An 18,943-nucleotide genomic window follows, 5' to 3' on the forward strand; every position below is an offset into this window, starting at 1 on the left:
TTTAATCGTTGTTTATGTTTCTTGAAATAAATAGACTGAGATGTTTGCGGACGATCGTCGAATTTCCTGCAGCCAGGTAAAATAAAAAGTTACGAAACTTGGTTAAATAGCGTCGAACACTTTGGATCTGATATATCACCATCGAGAAGCTGCTAGTTTCTCAACATAATCTTCAGAATTTACAATGATAAAAACGTTAGGTGATTATAATTTTTAAATGATTTGCAACCTCGTCCAATTATTACCATTTTTCTTCGTCACTCTGAAATAGCTGTGCATGTGATTACGTTCAAATTGCAACACCTTTGTGCCGTACTTGTATCAATGGTAATTAGCGATTGTATTAATTATAAGATAACACCGTTACATCGAATAAACATTTATCTATCAGATGTTACACACGTAACGTTCATAGAAATACGTTTCATGCACGTGTTCTCTTGTGCCTTGAACTTTTCTGCGACGTGTCATTTACGTAAATATTTCTCATCATAGCGCACGCATCTTCCTTTATTTTGTGATCGATGCTCCAACCGATTCTCCCATATCTTTCACTGTGAACCAATCGCAAGAACGGAAACAATTCGTTCGTTTTGAAAACCGTGTGGAAATAGACAAAATATTCGATATAAAAAAGCAAAAATATACAGCTGTCTGGCACTAAGATTATTTCTATTCGGATGTTAGAAATAGATCGATGGATGCAATTATTATAGTTAAATTATCGTGTAATATCCTACTCTAACCTCTTAACCTACAACTACCGTAGTACGATGATCGGGCTAAACGTAAATATTACGTAAATCGTAGGTTAAGAGGTTAAGATGGCGTTCTGAATTAGATGTTCTAAAACAGCGTCTTTTTGTGATTTTTTTTTTAGAAGGGAAAGAAAGAAACGAAGTTATTGAATTTTGGCTGTGGTTTTATATACAGGGTGGTTGGTAACTGGTGGTCCAAGCGGAAAGGGGGTGACATTTTTTTTTTTAATTTTTCCATCGAGACAACGATCAACAGTGAGATCCGTTATAACGAGATGCGATGAAGTGCAGGCGTACCGAGCGAGAATTCAAAGTGGATTTTCTCGAAAACAAAGCCTCGAACGGAAAATTTTTATTCTATATTTTCGACTTCTTTTTTCGCGTAGAATCACCCCCTTTCCGCTTGTACCGCCAGTTACCAACCATCCTGTATATTTGACGAATACAAAAAATTTTTTTAAAGACAAAAAATTGTAACAGATTTTTAAGGGCTGCAGTTTTCAATCGGCAGAAACAAAAAACCAAAAAAAATTCTTTTCGATGAACTAAAAAAGTTCGTCAAAAAGTTTCTTCAAATAATTGTAGCACCTTAAATTTTATTTTTTAGATTTTTTTATAAAACACATTTTTCCTTTAAACCCGCCAACATTTCTAATTTCACATTATTTTCTGTCATTTTTTAGTTCATCGAAGCCCATGCAATAGGCTTAGAAATATGTCATAATTTTTTTTTACTTAAAAAAAATTTTTTTGTATCCCTTAAATATATATAAAACCATAGCTAAAAATTCAACAACTTCGTTTCTTTCTTTCCCTTCTAAAAAAAAAATCACAAAAAGACGCTGTTTTAAAATCACAAAAATTCGGGACATTCCCTTAATCAAAGACAAGCACATAATATTGGTAAACATGCTACGAGAAAATGATGCAAAAGCAGTAATTCCTTTTCGATAATCGATCAACAATGACAAGGAAATATATTTCTCACTGTTCAAACGGCACTCAACATCCCTTGACAAATAATCCACGATTTTAGCTATGGCAATTTCGCTCAAGATTTCCTCTAGAAACTTGGCCCATCGATCAATAATAAGGAGCAATGGTAATAAGAGCGACGTTAATTTTACGAGTTTCGGAGATTGATCAAGCAACGAGAACACGTGCCGCGCGAAGGAAACCACGAAGTCGCGCAAATTGTTCGAGAGTTCAATCGCATCGAAGAACGTGTTCGACCATACGTTTTAAAACGATGATGTAAATGCGCAGAACCGTTGATCTCGTGTGATTTATTTGCAAAGGAGCGCGCGGCCAGCGAGCAGACGTCTATTACAGTTGATCGGCCGTAAATCAGGCGTCGCGACGCCCAATCTTCCAGAATAATTCTCAGATTGTTTTAACTTCGACTAATCGTTTAGCATAAACAATCGGCGCGGTACAGAATTTTGTCGAATTTTTATCGAGCGTTTGATATCTTTGCACCAACGCGTTTCAGAAAATAAGCAAATGACTAAAATCCTTAGAAATGGTGTTATAATACCGAAGAGGCATATTTAAATGCATACAGTCGTATTTCAGTGTTCACAGTATACTTTACTGTTCTTTTCCCTCTGAAATAAAACCCTTAGAATATACAAATTTCGAAACGTGAACTTGCTAATTTTAAAATGTGGAAAAATATTCTAAATAGCATTTTAAAGTATACGTACTATTCTATATGTGGCGACACTCGACCACGGAACTTTCTAATGGCTTCGCGACACACAGCGCTGTATCTTCGAAGCGTAAGGTCGACACGCCTAATGTTCCATCGATATCCCTACGGTTCTTTCGCCGAATATTCGGAAGATCGCGTAACGCGGCAACCGTCGCGGACACCTAATAAACGCGTGCGTAGTGGGGATACGGAGGGGCAACAAAGAAAAGAATCCGTTTGGTTTCGAACCAGATTCATTCTGCCTCGAGCTGCGAAGTGCGAAAGGTTAGCGTCATAGCGAAGCAAACAACGCTATTAGAGATACGTGATTATTGACTCTTGATACTTAATCGTTAATTGTTGTGAAGTGCAATAGTAATTAATTGGTAGTAGTTGTAGTAGCAGTGCTCTACTGCTAGGGTACTGCTGCTTTTTTTTCTTAATTTTGTATCGTGGAAAAAAATCAAACTACCGTCGCCGTGATTTGAACCCGGGTCCCGAACGTTTGTAACCTAAGGCGCTAATCACTGCGCTACCGTCGTCCGACACTAGTTAGTGTCGAGTGGTGGTATTTATAATCTTTAATCGTTATCTGTTGTTGATAGTTAATCGTTAATTGTCGATCGTAAACTGTTGATTGTTAACAGTTTAATAAACTCTTTTGTTGAACATCAAGAGTATTTCTTGTGGGCACCTCATATAATTGTTTAAAAATTCGCTAACATCTGTCACAAAATTAGAGACACCTTAATACCAGTGCTCTGACAAATGCAAACTCGAAAAACCTGAAGAAGGGGAGTCACGATCGATTAAAAGACCAGAGGTAAAGACTTATTCTCTGATTCACATAAATAATCCAGGCAGTCGTGGTGTTTACCAGGTACAATTATACGACTATGTTACGCCTTGAGGACACGCTAAATTGTTCTCGATACCCGGGTCGATACAGACCGGGTGCATCCGTAAGGATCATTGTGGCCGGTTGTTGCAGTGCTCGTGTCGTATCAAAGCCCAAGACGCACGAACAGACGCCATTCAAGAGCAGGCCATAAATTTCCTGCGGAGTGAAACACTGTTTTTTTACAATCACTCGTTTGGCCTGGATCGACGAATGCCCCGTTTCATACGAGCCTCGAATTCCTGCCGACCTTTTTATCTGTCTCGTTTAAATAGCTAGTAATACGTAGACAATTTGTCGGCCAGAGAGAACAAGGATGATATCTGATTCAGACACTGCAGCTTTCTAATTGACTTCCAGTTAAATTTATAATAATTCCAAACTAAATCGAAGAGTTAAGGACGTCTGAGCTAGTGTCAACCAATTTTTCCTGTGGTTTTCGAAAGTGTAAAATAGTGGAATAATAAAACGATCAATTTCTGACATTAGATTGCAATCGGTCAAATACAGGTTAGGAAATTTAATGTATAAAATATTCTGAAATTTCATTAGCATCGTAATAACGTGCAATTGGCATGATGACGTTGGTAAGAAATCAATCTTGCAAACATACATTTAGAAAAAGAAATAGTGTACAACATGAATAATGGCCTTAAACGTCTAATTAGCCAATACCACCAATACAATTAATAAATATAATGAATAATTGACTGTTCAAATACTTTGCTAATTGTTACGCAGTATAGATACATTTGCAATAAACATATTGCGATTCCTCTATACAGTTTCAAACTAGTTTCAAACTTGATCAACGTATTCACAATAACCAAATCTCACAATAGTTCTAATGAAATTTCCAAATGTATAACATGCATAATATATTTAGAAAATGTGTGTGCAAGTGTTGGAATATGTTTGTAAGTCTGTGTATAGAAACTTGTACTCAATGGGCCGTATGAAGATGTTTGGAAGCAATCGGTAGAAAAAGACATCAGGAGGTTTACGCGTCGGTTTTCCAGCGACTTTTGTCGCGGGAAAACCACGGAACGCGTGTAACGTGGCGGCAGGCCAGCTAGAGCCATTCAGCGGCAGCTCGTAAATTTTCAGGAGCGGGAATCCTCCTTCGGGGAGGGGTTTGCCGGGGCCGAAAGAGAGCGACTGCAGGAGCATAAGGATCAAGGATCCCCGTGGTGAGCGGGCCACGCAGCAACAGGCGGCCCACTTCGCTCCCGGCACACATCCATTACCCCATCGGCTCATCCCGTTTGCGCTAGCTGCTTGCATTGAAAATTTATGTCCTAATAAGTGATTTGTACCGTGCTTCGAGTCTTTGGCCGTGCTGGATCTAAATTGGACAACCTGCCAGCATCCACCTTCTACCGAGGTGAACGCGTGCTTCAGCCATTATACGATTATGGCTTTGAATTTTTTCAGATGGCTGCTGTTCATCCTTGTAGTTTGGTCGCTTCATAATTGCTGTTTGTATTTGTCTAAATCGCTAGATTTTAAATATAAATTGTGTTGAGAGTGTCTTTCTTTCGCAAACGTGTTTTTTACAATGCAGCTTCATACAAACGTGAAAGCAAGTCTGTGAAACGTCGCGGTGTTTATCTCAACAGAACGAAATGGGTCGTACGTAATTCGACAAAATAATATAGAAGCAAAAACGTTGTGCGTCTATTATTTCCTCATAAAACGAGAGAAACTTCTCCGACAACCTAATATTTTTGTCCATTTAGGTTCTTAAGGTCTGAGATTGTATTTAGTGGCGAGCTATGTTTTTATTGAGATATGTGTGATTTCGTGTGTTACGCTAGATTAGCCGCGTAGTAGTGATACACATATATGAGTACGAGTGTGTGAAGTATGTGCGTGCGCAGCGTATGGTAAAACAGAAGAATGCAACTGTTGCGTACGCATGGTGATAAAAAAGATGGCGAGACAAAGAGAGTGCTGAGACGCGCGCAAATGTGTATCGACGAATATCTTGTAAATCACATATTAAACAAATCTGAAACTATTTTGATATCAATTCTGAGTGTAATGTAAGTGTTCCCATACATTTATTTCGGCGATTAAAATCCACAATTCTCAGTAGTTATGAATCTTAGAAAGAAGTATTTAAAAAGTTGGAGCAAAGTTAGTTCCTTCTATCGCTGTGTCACTTAGTTGCCGACCCAATATTCGTTTTATCGTGTTAGAAATTTTGTTCGTCTTTGTTTATATGAAAAATCTCAAATTTTAAAATTACTATTGAGATATGTGTAATTTCGTGTGCTAGACTAGATTAGTCACGTAGTAGTGACACACATATATGCTCGTAAGAACAGAAAAATGCAACTGTTTCGTTGGTAGCACGGAAAAGAAGATGGCGAGACAAAGAGAGCGCAAATATCTATCCACGAATATCTTGTAAATCGCATATTAAACAAATCTGGAACTATTTTCATATCAATTCCAAGTACAATGTAAGTATTCTCATACATTTATTTCGCCCATTAAGATTCACAATTCTCCACAGGTTTCGCGAAAGAAAACAAGATAAGCGAAAGGTGTTGGGGTAACTTAAATTATTTAAATTAGAGTTGGATATTGAAATTGGAAACGCCTGATAGAACGACATTTCAGAAAATCGATTGGAAGAAAATACACCGAATGTCTTCGTTCGGGAATCATTCGACTCGTCTCATCCAGGATTCGACCGGATACGGGCCATTAAACATCCGCTATATCGCGGTTCCCATAAAAACTCCATGAAGTAGCAATCCTGACGGTGTAAATTAAGTATTGTTAACCGGTCATCTCGCAAGGAAGAATATGATGGCCGCCGCGTGAATGTCCGAGTGCGTGTGTAACGTTAACACGGAACTAGCTGTATATTTGACAGGGTATTGCTTATGCATGCTGATTGATTAATGCATACTAATGAAAAAAAGTTTTTGTTGTTACTAAGATGAAATATGCGACGCGACTGGGAAAACCAGTTCTAGTCTAGCGTTCCCGTGTTAGTTTCGCCTGTTAGGCATGGTATAATCGTGAATGCGCACATACGTCTGCGCGTTCTCATCATCATGCGTGGCCGATACCGTCTGCCTCGACCATCCTTCGATCTCTACGGGCTTGTTAATTTCCTATTAGAAATCAGGTGGAAAAAGACGATCGTTCGACCAGCTCGTAGGCGAGCTTTAATTCGAGATTAAACAGTGCGTCGAAGATTACCATAATAAAAGCAGGTAGATTCATTTTGCCAAGGATCTTGAGAAAAATTCTTCCATTATTCTCATACTTAATCACCAGCTAAATGATAAACTGAAATAGATCTACCCTTTTAACTAGTCACACCATCTTCTACCTTTCACTAGCTAAATAATAGAAACCAAATAGACTACTATAACAAGGAGGTAACTGCATTTTCAAGTAATTTCAGTAAATCAGCAAACATTAATTGAAAATCAAAACGTGCTAGGAATTCAAACTAGTAAACTTTTGCATTTTTCAACATGAAAATCTATGTATTTGTTCTCACCATAAATACGTTTGAAATATTGAAATTGCATCCTTGTTGTTGTAAACTCTTTAATGGATTTCTATTCTTGCGATAGTTAAGTGAAATAATAAATTAAAAGTCGACTAGAGAATAGAACGTTTAACCTATTCCTGTGTTGCTGCCTACCTTGACCCAAACACGACCAGGCCGAACGCCGATCAATCGCAAATGCTTCGGCTATTTATTGCAATCGACCAAACAAATATGACCCCAAAGAGCTGACTCGTAATAGCTTCTCGTATTATCCGCTTGTTATCCTTCGCTCGAATCGCGCCACCCTTTCCACAGCCGGTAACGAGTTCTAGCTACTCAAAACGCAACCGATGATCACCAGAACCAACACGTTAAGACGATCGGGACGGACTTGTTAAAGGGGGAAAGCAATCGCTGCTTGTTCTTGCCACCAGCCATTTTAACTGCTACCGATAGGCTCCTATGAAGTACAATAAACCTTTGCTCGTACCACTTTCTGTTCATAGTCTTCGTTTATAGTGAAACGATTGACTCGTGATTACGGGCTGCGAAGGTAGACGATTGCTAGATGGCAAATAAATGAAGAATGAAAAGATATGGAACGCCAGATCGACGCTGAAGTCACGTACAAGCATTTGTTTCCACACAAAAACCTCCATTGGAAAGGATTTTGTGTGCCATTCAATGATACTCAGAACGGTTACATGAATCTTTTATGAAAAATTACATGGCAGCCATAGAATGCCAATGGGAGTATTACGTGCTCATCCGTTTGTCTTTAATTGTCCTTATTATCATGCTATTTATTTATAAGGTCGGATGTGTTGAGGTTACCTGATACAGGAACGCGTGCATGAATTTGTAATATTGGCTTAGCAACTAAGCGATTGCGGATTTTGTCACTAGGTGGTATTGACAAATCCACAATCACTTAGTTGCCAACCTAATAGAAATATATAGCACAGTAAATACAGCTACAGTGTATGCTGATGCGGATCTTCACTGTAGCAGTGTCATGTTACAAATGAAGGCGATAGAGAGCACGTCGATACATTTACAGCAAAAAACGTTACCAAGAAAATTAACTTTGGTGTGTAACTCTAGCTGAAAGTTACAGCGATAACAATCTACTTATAGCTGTTTTGTTTTTAGGCCTCAAAACAACATTCACATTCAAGGGCACAACAATATGGACCTCTCCTTCTTCAACTTCTTTTACTTCAGATGAAGTAATTACTTCAACAGGATTAATACGGCAAATGGCGATAGATTTCCTCTCATGAAAACATTCTATTTTATTGCTGATTAATTATGGAAAAAGAAGCAGACAAAGTCGAAAAAGATTCGACTGGACTTTCATGAAAGCGGATGCACCATTCTTTAGAGAAACGGTTTCCTCGAACATCAGTTGATTTATTAAAAATGTCTAAAATCTAAGGAGTAAAATCTATTGGAAGGAAACATAGCTATTTCGATCGTGGCGTTTCTAATCAATATTAATCGATGCGCGTAATTTATTTGACATCCGAACGTCAAACCATATGGTTTATTTATGGAAAATTCTTCGGAAAAGTGATCATCGATAACTTTATTGCAAGGCTCTCCCGTATGTGTGAAAAGAAAATTTGAAAAAAGCTTTTTCTCAAACATCAAGAGAAATTGCAATAAAAGTGAAGAATTGTTACTTTGTTCTCGAGAAAGATTCTAAATATTTGAATGATTTCTACTCGTGGCTAGTATTTCGATTTACTAATCGACATTTTCCACTTTATCTATTATTCATAACATAGAAGCAAAAACTATTTATTGTAAAAACAAGAGTGTCCAGTTACCCAGGCATCTTATTTCTATAATCATGAGAAGCGAAGTTTACATGAAAGTTTTCCACGCGAAACTTTAATCTATGAGGCTTTCAGCGCCTGTTACAACAACTTTCCAATTACTCTTACAATTACAAACGTATTCTACCACTTCTACGCCGAATGAAAGACCTGGTTTGTGTCTTCTCCATCACACGGACATCGTTCTCCAATCAAATAATCCGAAACGTCCAAACAAACCTACTCGCGGCCGAACGATTACCGTCGGATAGACCAGAAGAAACATCCGGAGAGGACGTTTCTCTGTGTTTATTTATGAGAGAACGATCGGCTTGTAATTACGCGAACCCACCTTCCGCTTGCTTCTGCCAGCTTCTTGTGGAATCGTTAACCTCCAGGCAAAAATAATTGCGCGATCGTTCGATGGACGATAGCGGGTCGCGCGAGGCCGATTATCGTGCCGTTTAACGGCCAATCGACCGTTTCTAAATAGACGGCGAGTTCGAAGATGAGCCACCATCGTTCGCCACTGATTCGTTTCGTCGACGCAAGAGATCGTCGTGCACCGGTAGGCCGCGTTTCGCGATCGTTATCGCGAGTCTTAACGCTGCGTGCTTCGTGGACATTAACGCGGCCGCTACTTCGCTCTTCTCGTCGATTTTTCACCGTCCACCAGCTCACAATGAAGATTTCCGACTGGATTGCAACGAGATTTCGTGTTAATTGTGATTTTCATGTCTCGGCTCTGATTGATTTTTCAGCTGGTTGGAGGGGAACGTCGATGCAAGTGTGAGAAATTGGTTAGGTTAATTGGCACTGACTGTCTTCGCGTTCCATTCCATGAGAATAATCGTGCAGATTTCTATACATAGTTGTATTATACGCTAATAACGCTTAAGTCTTTCGAATACCCGTAATGATTCTTCCTTATTTTGAAGAATAATTCGCCGTTTGTGTCGTGAAACATGCAACTCTTTAAACTACAATCAAGATACATAATTTCGAATAAATTCCGATCGCGTATAATGGAAAGGATATTGAGAATTATACCGTTCTTGTATAAGATAATTATGCGTGGAATAAGCCAAGGATACCGGGAAGTAGGACTTTAATTGCGTGCATCATTTTCTCGGAATACTAATTACGTTCAGCATCTCCCAACTTTTAATTTGCCAACTTTTTGCACAGCCCAATAATAAAAAATACAATATCAAATGATGCCATCTTCTGCCCTCGGCTTCCAGGAAAAATGTTCCATCGAGTAAATTACCTGCCCTTGCAGGAATATTTACTTACTGGCCTTATGAAAGCCTATCGTTAATTCTGAATGTTATTATGATCAAAAATAAAATAACCAAGTATCAGAGCTCAATACTCGTCTGAAACCGGCAATTTTGGAAGTTTCGTTACAGAAAGTAAATTTCAACACCAACCACTTTCTTAACCACTAAAAATCGTCTTTCCCGACTAATAACTTTCTTACATCAAATTCGACGCGCTCAAATATACATTGTGCATCTATTAGCAGGGAAAATGGCGCCACATTGAAATTCCTCGATCTAAAATAATCGATGTTCCCCATCTTCGAAGATAATCGTGGCTTCTTCTCTCGAACGCGGAAAATTCGATCGCGGAAACATCTGACCCGTGGCACGTTTATTTCTTCAGATCACACGGTTCAACGTTTACATATCAGCGCGTGTTTCAAAGCGTCGCGACGCTCCAGCTAAGATGCCTTGTTGAATACGACCCTTGACGAATCAATTATTTCCTCCTGGATGCGGACACGCGAGATGTCTATTCTTACGCGTTCTTTCGACCTCTTTCGAAACAAACACTACGCCGTGACGAGGATGACGTCATCGTGTCGCTGCCACGGCTTCGAATCAGCGCAATTCCACGTGTTTTCGATCAGAAAAATTAGCCACATCTTCCCTTCAATTTCATGCGTGAAGAAATGCTGGTTAACTGTATCGACAATTATACGGATTATTTGATAAAGTGAATTTTATTTATGGCAAAGCGACGGTAGGCTTTCATGGCGATTTGAAAGCATGTGAAGTAGCATTCACAAAGGAATAACGTAAATATTAATGCGGGAACTGGTTCTGTGAAACAACCCTTACGAATATACGTCTGACTTGTGGAACGAGGATAATATTACGAATAACATCTTTTGACACGTGTTTTTGTTCAATGAGAAGAAAATATGTAATAATAAAGTACGAAGTCTTAGGTTTTTCCACACGAAAAAAAACGTAATTAAAGGTATCATTTTTCCTTTTTATTGCTAGAATATTTCTCTTTTAGTTTTTGCACTATTTTTGTTATTTATTATCACGATAAACTGAATACAACGATGTATCTGTATACAAACACGAAACCTAATCTGTCGGACGTTGTGACCTTTGCTTTTATAGAAGAATTTTGATTGTTTTGAAAGAAGCGAAGATTTTTTCCATGTTCCAAAAAATAGCCATTTCTTCATTTTATTAGTAGACTATTTTTCTTTAAATTTTTCAACTGTATTTATTATTTATTTATTTGTGAATGTTCATACAAATTACTATTTCCATTTCCAATTTCTTCTATCTTCTAAAAAATAGCCATTTCTTCATTTTATTACCAGACTATTTTTCTTTAAATTTTTCAACTGTATTATTTATTTATTTATTTGTGAATGTTCATACAAATTACTATTTCCATTTCCAATTTCTTCCATCTTCTAAAAAATAGCCATTTCTTCTTTTTATTACCAGACTATTTTTCTTTTAAACTTTCAACTGTATTTACTATTTATTTATTTGTGAATGTTCATACAAATTAGTATTTTTCTGAACTGATTAAAGAAGCTAAGATTTATTCCTGTTTTATATAAAAAAGCAGTCACAAATACCTTGAGTATTTTGTATATTCTTGCACCGCACTCGCGTCCTATATATATATTTTTTTTTTTTGCATATTTAATCCACGCACAGGCAAACATGCTGAATCTGTGATTTTGAAATCCGTACAACAACAACATCATTGTATCTTAAATATCGCCGTTAGCCGTTCGTAGATCTGGCAAATTCGAGTCAAACTGCTCTAAATTCAGAATCTCCGACAGAGTAAAGAAGCGAAGAAGAGAACGAACAACGGGTTCTTTGCTTTAAAAGATCGTTTACAGAAGAGACGGTCAGGTTAGGACTCACCTAGCGTAATTATCTCGAGCACAATTCACCCTTTGACGGCAGGACGTTCGTGTGACTTTTCGTGATTTACGATCATCCTGTGCTTCACCCGTTTATTCACAATTCTGTGAACGAAGCTGTTATTACGACAATGTCAGTGCAATTAAAGCAAGGTTAGGTTCGCTCAACAGACGTCCTTTCGTCGCCAAAAATTCCTGTCTCCACAGAGAGCGGTACCGTTCGCCGTGCGTCGCATTCGATAGCGAGACGAACTTCAGACGACTGTTGTACCGTCAATGGAGCCTCAAACACCACCTTTTTCAGTATAATAACCCCTCTCTATACAATACAATACTAGACACTTCTAAATATAGCCTCGTATATTAATTCGATTGAATTCAAGTACATCGCGATATTGCACGGCTCGCATCGACAATTCTATACGTTTCTGTCAAAGTGTTTCTACCAAATGAAAATTTCAAGCGGCTAGAATCGTCAGGTAAATACAAAGAGAAGCCTGTAGGTGGAGGAAACCCGTGACGTTGGCCGCTGAAAGTTCGTCCAGCCTGTAAAACATCCTCTAGCCGCAGTTGGGATAATCCGTGTCGGTAATCCTAGCCCCCCAGCGCAGCAGTCGCGCACTGGAAACCAGAAACGCACAGGCAACGCAGGGGAAAGAATGAAAGCGCGAAGGAGGCGTGAGCGCGAGGGAGAGGAAGTCGAGAGAGGCGCAGGAAAGGAGCTTTGGATTTCGTATCCCGTTTGGGAGGCCCGTCGAATGGGCTTCGGCCTTCGTTCGTGAGAGGCCGGACGCGCACAGCGAAAGACTAACAGAGAGGGAACGCGCAAGAGAACGGACCATGGAAACGGCGAAAGAAAGACACGGCGAGGCGACGAGACAGAGAGGGCCATCGAGAAAGAGAGCAAGACGACGAAGGAAAGGGCCCCCCGCGCCTCACAATGCAGCCTGATTTATGGCCCGGCCGCACATACATAGAGTTACACACGATATCATAATACCATTAATTCTTCGTCAAATTCCCCGCTGACTGAATCATACTGGCCACGCAGTAAATCACACGGGGCGACTAATGTGAACGCGACCAGCGCTCGCTGTCTTATCTCCTTTGAACCACGGGGGCAGGTGGATCCAGTCTCTTGGACTCCGCTGAATTACTCTTGTCCTGGCCTCGGACTAGCCCCCTCCTTGTCCTTCCTACTCTTTCCTTCTCTACCAGCTCTAACCCCCTTGGCGTCCTCGCGACGCGAAACCGACGCACTCTATTTGTCTCCTCTCGTTTCCGTATTTTTATAGTCGACGTCGGTTATCCACGGGAGAATCAGCGAGCTGATTTCACCAGGGACTACCACCACGGTAGCTGCAGTCACTTGTCGGGACACCGTTTACGTAATCGCGGTTTCACACAGATCTCGAGGTTCACGGCGCGAAGATACCTTCTGCGAGAGGACAGCGTGGGCAGTAGTGGGAACTGGTCACGGGTTTTCTTCCATTTGGATGATTTCGTTTTTCGCTTTTGCATTTCTCCATATTTGTTTTTGTTTGTTTGAAAGGGACGAGAGAAGGGAGAACGTTGGGCTGCCGCGCTCTTTCGCCATTTCTGGCGTCATTAATTTCGCTAGACTTTTAGAAAGAGTCCGCTGTCTTTGAAAGAAAATATAGCATTGAAATTCTCTCGAACAACAAGGTCTCAATTTTAGATACTCGAATCGAAATTCTGTGATAGGAAAGACGATGGAAGAGAAGCTTCAAGTGTTTGTGTTACGGTTTCATATTTCTTTCCTTCTGAATTTGATCCCTGAAACCATTTAACCATGCTCTCTTCTATTTATGATTGCTGTTACAAATTCCGGTTATCAAAATAAAGAACTTCTCCAAACACTCGAAATTCTTAGTAAGCTCTCAAAAACCCGTGTCACATTTTTCACAAGTACAAAATTCCTATCAAGCCTAGCAATTTTTTATTCGTCATTTAGAAGAAGACTCTGTAGTCGGATTTAACACGTTTCTCATTCATTGCCATCCTTAACGGAATCCAAGCTAATATCACGTTATACGCGTCTATCATTTTTCGGAATTTTGATTCGCTCGTCGCCTTTCCCTTCTTTTACGCCTGACACAATAGTCACGTAATTGGCAGCAAGTTTCGAAGAAGCGAGGCTATCCTATCGATTATTTTCTGCTATTCTTGCGCGTCGTTCGTCTTTACACGTCGGCCATTCGGCGATAACATTTACAAACTACACTTTGCCCCGACGCAAATTGCTCCAAATTGCCCTCCGATAAATTTTTTCCGCCGCGTGCCAACCCATTAGCCGCTCATAAAGCGATACGCATTTATTATCGAAAAAAGCAGCCAACTTCTATCTGTATTTACCTACTAAACGATCATCAAAAAATTTCACAGAGACGATAAAGAATATTTGAAATAGTTGCGACACCGGGACATCACGGCGCATGATATACGAACGAGGATCGCTATCAGCGACGAGTATCGAAATTTATAATCGCTCGGCTAATATATTTTATGCGTGATTTAACGACGATTTAAGGTGGCGACCGCCGCGAAGTAATCACACAGCCAACTAAGACCCGCATTCCTGTTATGACATACTGGCACAAATTTCCGTGTCGCCGAAAAACAAATCACCGACTGCTTACTTTTACCCAACCGCCACGTTTCTTTCGTAGATCTGCGGGATGACTTATCGCCGATCGGGTGCCAAGCCGACGCACGATTTACGGCCCAACGGAATCTCCATTTTCGCGTGGTTCCACGTCGTCCTTTTTTTGTCCGTCGTGCGTGTGCGTCCGGAGTAATTCGTTTATGGTGGTCCACACACTTCCCGTGTTCCAGGAAACACGAGAACTGTTCGACTTCCAGAAATTCGAAACTTTCTTTCGCCGATCGCAGTTAAGGAACTCGTGCACGCGTCGCCGGAAGCGAAAATTGGAGAATGACGAAAAAACGAGAGATATCTTATATCCTTTGCGATACTGACAATGTTATTTTATATTTCTCCTTCTTCGAATGGGATCTTGCTATATCGGTAAAAAGCAAGTCTAATTTATACGTCCACGTCAATAATCGTGTCCTACCAGGAAACGCAAAATAACCGTGTTTTAACGTTCTCTGCGCGAAACACAAACTATGCTTGTTTTGCAATAATTTCCTAACAACTTGACCGCGAGTATCTCTTCGGATCGAACAGTCTACTGTATTCGGGACCAATTCGCAGAGTAATTTGACCCAAGTTCGTCTACCGTCCGACCTTAACCCGCAATTAAATGCAATTAAATGCGATCGCAGCGATTGAGTTAAGAGGAAGAAGAATAAGAAGAAGAAAAGGTTCGAGACTTACTCTGTCCGATGTGCACCCTCTTCATCCACGAGTAGATCTTCGGTGGCTCGTTGCCGGTGGGGTTTGTCTTATTCGACGAGTTGTTGCCAGTGCTGGAGGTACTGGAGGTCGAGGATGCTGGCGAGGATGCGGATGACGCGGTGGTCAATGTGGAACTTCCCTCTGCTACAGGTCTGGAACTTCCGCTTGCGGGTGAGGCGGCGGATGCAGCGACCGACGACCTCGACGAACTTCCAGGCGGCGAGGTGAGGCCTGACGCGGCTTTGCTGGTGCCAGGTGCTACCAGAGGGGTCGGACTGTTCCTAGAGGTGGACGTGGTCAGATCCTGGGGCGACGCGACGCTGGTTGAGGACGTCGAGTCGGCGTACTTGCAGCTCGACGTGGACGGTGCCGATGGCGCGGACGCGGCCTGAAGAAGTGGCGTCGTCGGGTCTTGATGCAGCTGCTGCTGAGGATGGTGCTGTTGCGGATGATGTTGCGACTGCTGGTGCAAATTGTGTTGCTGCGAGGTTGTCGTTGCGCTCAATCGAGGCTGTGGCTGCAATTGCGTGTAGTCTATCATACCCGTAGGCGCTGTATGTTGCATTCCAGAGGCTGGTGTGGCGTACGGATGCTGAGGATAGTGTTGCTGAGGAGAGTAACACGGTGCAGGGTAGCTAGTCGCTGCTGCATTCGGATTGTAATAGTCTCCGCCTGCAGGCGACGCCGCCTGCATCGGTTCTCCAGGTGAATTAGCTGTGGCTCGTGGTTGCTGTTGCGTCTGCTGCCCCGCGTAGCAAGACGCCAGCGAATTGACGAACTGATAGGAACTCATGGTTCACGCGAGTAATGCACCCGTCGTTAACGTCACTGTTACCCGATTCGTTCCACACGTGTTACGATTCGATATTCCACGACAACAACACCACCGATCTAATCTGGATCTCCGAGTGGCGGCAAGATACGCGCACTGTCGTTAAATACGAGAGCCTGTCATCGCTGGTCGTTGATTTCACGACGACGACGACGACGAAGACGAGGACGATGACGGTGGGAACGGTAGCATGTCACACTTGCCGATAACAGAGGAACCTTGGATATTAGGTGCTATCACTTGGTTAGGAATAAAAACGAGCTCACCGTTCTCTTGTTCGTTTGGCGTGTTCACACCTATCGCGGCCCGTTACACGCGGATAAACACGTCCCTAAACGATTCGATAATGAACGAGGGGGATCGCGACGAATAGAAAGAGACGCAGTCGTGTACCGGCAGGCGGGCAGAGTCTAAACCGACCTGAGCCGTGTCGAGTTTACGAGGGCCACGTGGGCCTAGGCTATAAAACTGTCTTCTGCTTCTTTACGACCTCACGAGTCGCAATTACCTACAGAGAACTCGTCGAGGCAGCGTGCAGTAGCGCGTAACAGCCGGCTTATCGGGTCGCCCCATTGAAGACCAGACCCCATGCACTTCTTTATTTCTTTCTTCGTCGATGATTTATTCGCACGAATCACCGCGTGTCCTTTGAAACAGCGTATGCACGAAAATCCGCGATTGTGCCGGCGTTCGCGATACGACGTATTATCTCCAACGTAACCAACCGATGCGATGCGTCCGTATGACAGTAAGATCGACGAAAAAATGAGAACGTACACGGCGAACGAAGAAAACGCGATCGTCGTATGACGGAAGACGGAACCGTGGCGAATGACTCTCTGTCCGCGGTGAATCGTCGGTATGCCGGTGTACCGATATCACCGCATTAGGGGGTGAAGCGTTATTGCCGCGGCTCGGCGTTCACCGTTCCTGTTGCGTGCGCGGAGGGTGGTTGGTATCGTACTGAAGGCCTCGCTACGATCCAACGGAGGCCCGGTGTATGCGGTAGCTTGTCACGTGCCCGCGCTCTCTGCGTGTCAGAGGAGCGCCTCGACCAATCCCCGTCGTTCGTCAAACCTTGATTGGTCTCTCCGCCGGCGTAGGATTCTTCAACCCCGTTCCTTGCGTCTCCGTCGGGTCTGTGTGGTGCTGCTGCTGGCGCTGCTGCTGCTGCTTGCTCGTGTGGTGGTGTTGCCTGGCTGCTACCCGACGTGACAAGAGCCGACGAGAGGGGTGTGCGAGCAGGACAGGAAATCCGTGGGGTCACAGAGAGGGGATAGCACCGTCAGGGGGGCTAATGGAGAGATATTCGGGAGCCCCGAGGACCGATGGTGGGGCGAGGATCTCTCTGCTTCTTTCTCTCTCTTTCTGCTTCGCTGTCGTTTTCTCCTTTGCAATCTTCTAGCCGCAACGTCACCAAGAAGTAGTCTTCCGCTTGCCGTCTCTGCGAGGGGGCAACGCGCGCACGCGCCCCCTTCCGCGTACACCCTCGTGCCGTCGAAAGAAGGAAGAAGAGGTGGTTCCCCGCTAGATGCTACCGCCGCGTTCTGCTTGATCGCCGATCGCCTCGATCTTTTTGCAATTTCTCGTTTTTCGTTACGTTAGCGGTATCGCGCGATCATCGTCGTTTTTAATTGCTACCTTTAATTTCCTCCTGTGTCTTCGACCAAATCTTCAAGATTTAACGAGTTTGAACGACGACGGCCCTCGATAATTTCCGAGTTGAAAGGCTGCTGCTTCGACGGAATGTAGATTCTTCGTTTCTCTTAGACGAAATTTCTCGCGACCAAAGGTAGATCACTGCCATCGAGCCACTTTCGGCCGCATTTCGCGGGCCCCGTGCTTCAGAAGGAATACGCGTCGAGGAGCAAACGGGTCTCTAGCCGCGAACGAAAGAAGGGATGCGCATAAGTCAGCCGGCCGGCCGCGGCTGACAGTTTTATGAGAGTTTGATAGTCTCCGGCGCGGTGTTCTCTGATGGCAGAGGAGCCGGAACGTGTCCGTGGGAGAAACGAGGCTGCTCTCGCTGGTGGGAAAGAGAGGAGAGCGCTCGTGCGAGCAAGAGGGAAACACGCGCGCACTACGCACCGCACTCTTTATTGTCCCATAAATTCAAACCTGTTGCCCATAGCCGAATGAGAGAGACGGACCGAAGGAAGGAGCAACAGAGATGGAAAGGCAGGGTGACGGATAGAGAAAGATGGATAGAGAAGACGGAGAAGGAGAGAGGAAAGCGTGCACGAGGTTAGGAATCCTCTCCCAATCGCGCAATCCGATTGACGCCCCCGTTATCGCACGTACGGCGAACCCGGACGCAACTCGTAACTCACTGAACCGACTGAGCCGGTCGAGAGGAAAGCCTCGGAGTTGGCGGCTCGAAGCAAGCAGAAGCATGTGTGACGTAGTAGCCAGTTGGTCAAACGGGGGGCACCGCGGGGTGGCGACGTGTCGGTGGGGTTCCGGAGCGAAGGGGACGGCCGAGGAGGCGGAGCTCTCCTTGCTTCTCGCGGATAACTCTTCGTGCTCGACTTCGTCCAGTTTTCATGCATATTTTCCGCGTTCCTCGCGACTACGTTTCACGTAATTAAATTATCGTCTTCCTGTTTCCCCTTTGCTCCATCTATCTATTATTTTCATCTATTTTATCATCTGACTACTCGTTGTACAGTCGGTGTTGCATCTGAAACGATCCTGTTACATTCTCCTTATCTTTATAATTTCGAAATTTCGCCGCAACATTCTCGCAAAACCATCGCTACACGTTTCGACCATAGATAGATAATTTCGAAGCAGGAGAGAAGCGAGCGAAAACCACTAGTATGCCACTCGCTCGCCAGATGTGGCAAG

At 42.8% G+C, this 18,943-nt stretch overlaps 1 protein-coding gene across 1 annotated transcript in view; it reads right to left on the reverse strand.

The window, feature by feature from the left end:
- The window catches only part of LOC117242283 (homeotic protein Sex combs reduced), a 48,269-nt gene extending 29,789 nt beyond the window's left edge, over nt 1-18,480 (reverse strand). Inside the window, exon 1 of the mRNA XM_033508823.1 lies at nt 15,244-18,480. Within this exon, the coding sequence (XP_033364714.1) occupies nt 15,244-16,057 (814 nt within the window). The 5' untranslated portion in view covers nt 16,058-18,480. The remainder of the gene's footprint in view (nt 1-15,243) is intronic.
- Between the last annotated feature and the right edge of the window lie 463 nt (nt 18,481-18,943).

The sequence above is a fragment of the Bombus vosnesenskii genome, unplaced genomic scaffold, assembly GCF_011952255.1.
Source record: "Bombus vosnesenskii isolate JDL3184/JDL3185 unplaced genomic scaffold, Bvos_JDL3184-5_v1.1 scf7180000016273, whole genome shotgun sequence".
NCBI lineage: Eukaryota > Metazoa > Arthropoda > Insecta > Hymenoptera > Apidae > Bombus > Bombus vosnesenskii.